Source organism: Engraulis encrasicolus, chromosome 17, assembly GCF_034702125.1.
Source record: "Engraulis encrasicolus isolate BLACKSEA-1 chromosome 17, IST_EnEncr_1.0, whole genome shotgun sequence".
Taxonomy (NCBI): Eukaryota; Metazoa; Chordata; class Actinopteri; order Clupeiformes; family Engraulidae; genus Engraulis; species Engraulis encrasicolus.
In genome coordinates this window covers 29399658-29404657 of record NC_085873.1, presented here as the reverse complement: position 1 = coordinate 29404657, position 5000 = coordinate 29399658, and the positions used below count along the sequence as shown (strand labels likewise).

General features: G+C 44.8%; 1 protein-coding gene across 1 annotated transcript in view; it reads left to right on the top strand.

Annotated features, from left to right (window-relative positions):
• The window catches only part of snx29 (sorting nexin 29), a 272778-nt gene that overhangs the window by 165057 nt on the left and 102721 nt on the right, over window positions 1-5000 (top strand). The window contains exon 19 of the mRNA XM_063220583.1: window positions 1393-1448. Coding sequence (XP_063076653.1) covers window positions 1393-1448 — 56 coding nt within the window. The remainder of the gene's footprint in view (window positions 1-1392; window positions 1449-5000) is intronic.

The following is a 5000-nucleotide window of genomic DNA, read 5'->3' as shown; positions in this document are numbered from 1 at the left end:
TACCTCCCATCCACTGCCCCTCCCAACCCCTCAATCATTCACCCCCTCCTCGCCTTCCTCCCCGCCACCAACCTCGTCACCACTGGCCCCAGATCAGTCCTAATGGGCCAAGGTGCAAGCGATTACTGTGTAGATCCTAATAGCCTTCCCTCCCCCCCCATTTGCAAGGCAGCCACCACACACAAGGCACCACAGGCACGAGCTAATGGGCCTTAATGACCTGCAGTGTAGTACCGGGGTGGCTTTGTCGATCTCCAGTCCAGCACATACAGTAGCCTAGGCTGTAAGGCACCTGGTGCACAGACAAACGAGTGTTGACAGGGGAATCTATACTGTTTTGTAATAGAATAGCGCTAGAAGGCCTCTTGTTGTGATTATACATGTTTCACTGTATGTATGGGCTAATGGGCCTTAGTAGCCGCTTGTATTGGGGTGACTTGTCTCTCCAGTCCAGCTTTTTTACCTTGGGTTGGACAGCATCTGGTGCACAAGCCAGAAAAAGTTGACAAAGGAATGTAATTGGATATATTTGTGCAGAACAGTGTAGACTTTTGTTATGTTGTTTCGAAAACGTCCGGCCAGTGCATACCTCCATTGACTTGCATGTGTGGTTTTTGATCAATGTGTGGTGCGGTATGTGGTGCAGAATGGTCTATATCAGTGGTTCTCAAACTTTTTGTGTGAAGTACCACCTGAGAAAATGTTGAGCTCTCCGAGTACCACCTTGACAACCAACATTAGCATATCGCAGTAAAGGCCTTCCATATTCACTTTTGCCTGTCAATACAGGAGAGGTTCATAATGGCCTCAACAGCTACGGTCATATTCAGTGGAAGTCCAATACAATTCAACTGCAACAACTTTATCAGCCTTCAAATCAATGCATAAAATTAATTCTTCCAAGTACCACCAGAGATGTCTCAAGTACCACCAGTGGTACGTGTACCACAGTTTGAGCACCACTGGTCTACATGTATGTATGGGAAGCACTGCCTTCCTTTACGGTATACCCATTAGCCAGTGGGTCAGTTTTGATCCAGGCATGTGTGCGTGCACGTGCGTGCGTGTGTGCGTGCGTGTGTGTTTGTTGTTGACTACCCATTTGAGTATTGTTTATTGGGTCTGATGTGGGCCCTGAACATTAGTGAACATTTCTTGTGGGCCCTGCAAGTTGGGAATTATCGTATTCATTATCATTATCATATTCATAGAGTGGTGCTGATGTGTCAATCCACTTGGGTTTGTGTGGTGTCATGTGCTTTGTGAGAGGATACTGTATGTCTCGTCCTGTGATTGACCATGTTTGTTTCTTCTTTTTTTCTCTGTGTCTGTCTTTCTCTTTCGCTCTCTTCTTCTGATTATCTCTCTCTATTGTTCCATGTTTGGATGAAGATGCCTGGGGACTTGAGCCAGACATCCGACGACCCCAGCCTGTCAGACTTTGAGACGTAAGTACCTTATTTTAAACTCTTGAAAAATCACAAATCCACCATAATATCCCCAAAAAAGTTATCATACTGTTTATTTATATCTTCAAATGGATGCTTGAAAGACTCCCGATTCAATGGACTACACAAGGACATTGCACTATACTTTATATAGTGACAGTAAATGTTTTTACTTCCGAATGTCTGACCTTTCCTATTTCTGTTCCACCCAGCAGCACTTAGCGCACACTTTATCGTTTTTGTTAGAGTACATTTGAGTTGGCACATGGTACAGTACATCAAGCTATAAAGCAGAAAGCAGTATACCAAAACTTAGCGCAGCCAAGGTACAGGGCAATGTTGGGTGAGTGAAAGTTATTTAGTCATTTTGGTAGCATTTTATTTGAAGGGGGTTGACATGTAAATGAAATGACATGACACATATCAGCAACATTAATGACACATGATGTTTATGACGGCTGACATGTTAGCCTGGTTTTCATGATGCGTTTAATTTAGAATTAACTCAAGTGAATTCTGAATAATGCTTAATTCCGCTTTGAAAATGTCATGCAAACACTTCACAATTTGGAATTAAATTAAAGTTCAATGTAAGCTCGACAGAGCTATTTAATTCTGAATGATTAATTATGAATTAGAAACATCATGTAAACATAGCCATTGTGTCATTTATTTTTTTGAGTGTGAAGTTGTTTGTGTGTCATGACATAACTTCAGAATCTAAAAAACACAAATTTGAGCTCTGAATCAACTGATGATAATGAGCAGTGCTCTAAATTAACTGTATTCATCCCTAGCCAAAATTGCTAGTAGATCGTTAATCTTGCTAGCCAAACACACCACTCAAAGTGGCTAGCAAGTTGGTCTTTTCTACCAGCCAAACCGAAATTTCGCTAGCATTTGGCCATTTGGTTGGTGTTAATTTAGAGCCCTGATAATGAGTACTGAAGACAGGTAGACAAGTTATTCAATGAAGGCACCTGTGTTGGAAGGAAACTGTGGTAGGGTTTTAACTTTCTGGACCAGGTTTGTGACAGAGGTAACTAAAATGAGCTGTTCATATCGGCACACGTATCAAAAATATGGGAGTCAAGCTGTCACAGGGTCGTCTTCTTTCATATCCTGTCTCGTCACTTCGAATGGTGTGTGTGTGTGTCTGTGTGTGTGTCTGTGTGCATGCGTGCGTGCGTGTGCGTGCGTGTGCGTGTGCGTGTGCGTGCACGCAAGTGTGTGTCTGTGTCTGTATCTCTGTGTGTGTTTGTGTGTCTGTCTATCTGTCTGTCTGCATGCGTGTGGATGTGTGTGTAAGAGTGGGTGTATCTGTGTGGGTGTATGTGACATTATGTGTGCGTGAACGTGCGTGTGTGTGTGTGTGTGTCGTGTCATGAGGTGCTAGTTTTCTCGTTTGAAGGAGCTGAGAAGACACGTTGTGCCTGTGGCGTCCAGGTCCCCTGTGTGTGTTTGTGTGAGTGTGTGCGTGTGTGCGTACAGTGCGTGTGTACAGTGCGTGCGTATGTGTCTGTTCTTGAGGGGCAGGATCACAAACCTCACCCTGACACACTGCCAGACTGCTAACAACCCAAAATTGGGGACAGTGGGGGTGGAGGCAGCAGCAGCTGTGGTGATTGAGAGAGAGAGGGAGAGAGAGAGAGAAACAGAGAGAGAGAGAGAGAGAGACAGAGAAGGGAGAAGGTGACGGTGAAGGTGGTGATTGGAGAAGAGAGAGAAGGGAGTTGGTGGAGGAGGAGGAGAGGAGAGTCAAGGTGTGCTGAAATGACATCCATTTTCTCCTCTTCCTCTTCCTCCTCCTCTTCTTTCTCATCTTCTTTCTCCTGAGCCCACTAGCTAGTTCCAAAGGTCCCTGACCCCGCACCATCTCTGCTGTCGTTTTGATGCTTTCAAAGTGACACGGCCAACCCACTTTGCTCATCCCAACAGATTTCTCTCTATCCGGAGTTGCTAATTTACTGCAGTGAAGCCTGAAGGTTTTTACAGGGTTGGGTCTTTTTTCTGTCAAAAGCTGTAATATTTTTAAAGGAGAAAATTGTCCCTCTGGCACAGCCAGTGCAATGTTTTTTTTTTGGTGGGCGTTTAGTCTTCAAGGTGTTCCCACCTGGGCCATTTGGGCAAAAGCAAGAACGTAGAGAATGTACACATCAGTGGTACAGGTGCTGGACAAAATAAAGTAACTGAAGTAAAAGATAGAAGTCCGCGCAACACTGTTAATGCACCCAGTGATCTATTTGCACGACGTTTCGGACCTTCGTCCTTTTTCAAGTGCAACCATTTGGGCAAAAGCAAAGTGCCTTAACTACACACATTTTTTCGGACTGAAAATCTCTTCCTTGCACCTCATTAATCTTGTGACAAAGCTTTATGGTCCAAATGCGTCCCGTTTTAGTGATGTTGCCATGTCATATTTCCAGTAACGACAATATCAAGGCTTTGAAGGAGTTTTTCCTCAGTTTCATTGTTGGCATAGTTACTGTTGGCGTAGCTACTTTGCCTCTGTGGGGAATTCTCTACCAGAGATGGTGTTAAGGTTTCAGAAAAGAAGAGGAAAACCCTTTGTGGATGTTCACTTTTCAATTTAAGACAATTGTTTCATTTATTTGGTGTTTGTATCACGGTCTATAACCCTCTGTTTACTCCATCAGAATCAATATGAGAATGCCCCCCAAGTGCACAACACCCCCATCCCAAACAAAAACACACACACCTAACATACTTGCATGTGCACATGTGCGCAAACACACAGCAAACTCCATCAACTGTCGCATCAGTACCTCCCCCCCCCTCCCCACACACACACACACACACACACACACACACACACACACACACACACACACACCCCACACACACACACACACACACACACACACACACACCACACACACACACACACACACACACACACACACACACACACACACACACACCAAACTCCATTAGCATCAGTATAAGTATGCCCCCCCCCCATACGCAAACTCATACACACACACACACACACACACACACACACACACACACACACACACACACACACACACACACACACACACACACACACACACACACACACACACTGCCATCACCACCACCACTTGCTACCACCACCACTACCAGCCTAACACTGCTTTAGCGCAATTGGATTAGTAGGGTACTTCTCTACAGAATTATTGGATTCCTGAAAATCCTTTAGCATGTTCTTACGGGCTTGGCTCTGGCAAATCCTATTAAGAGCACAAGAGAGGAGCCCCCTGATTAACATATATACTATACTGTACCGTGGGCACCTCTATCACATTCTCCACCTCACGCTCTCTGGCTCCAGAATGCAACACTAACACCCATGTTCACACGCTATACTGTATATCCTTGGCTGTGGCATCAGCCATGGAAATAGCATGACATCTTCTCGGTTGAACAGCGAGGCAGTGGTGGTGATGATGATGGTGGTGATGACGACGACGATGATGATGACGACGATGATGATGATGATGATGATGATGTTGATGATAATGGTGGTGTGGAATTCTTCCCAATTTC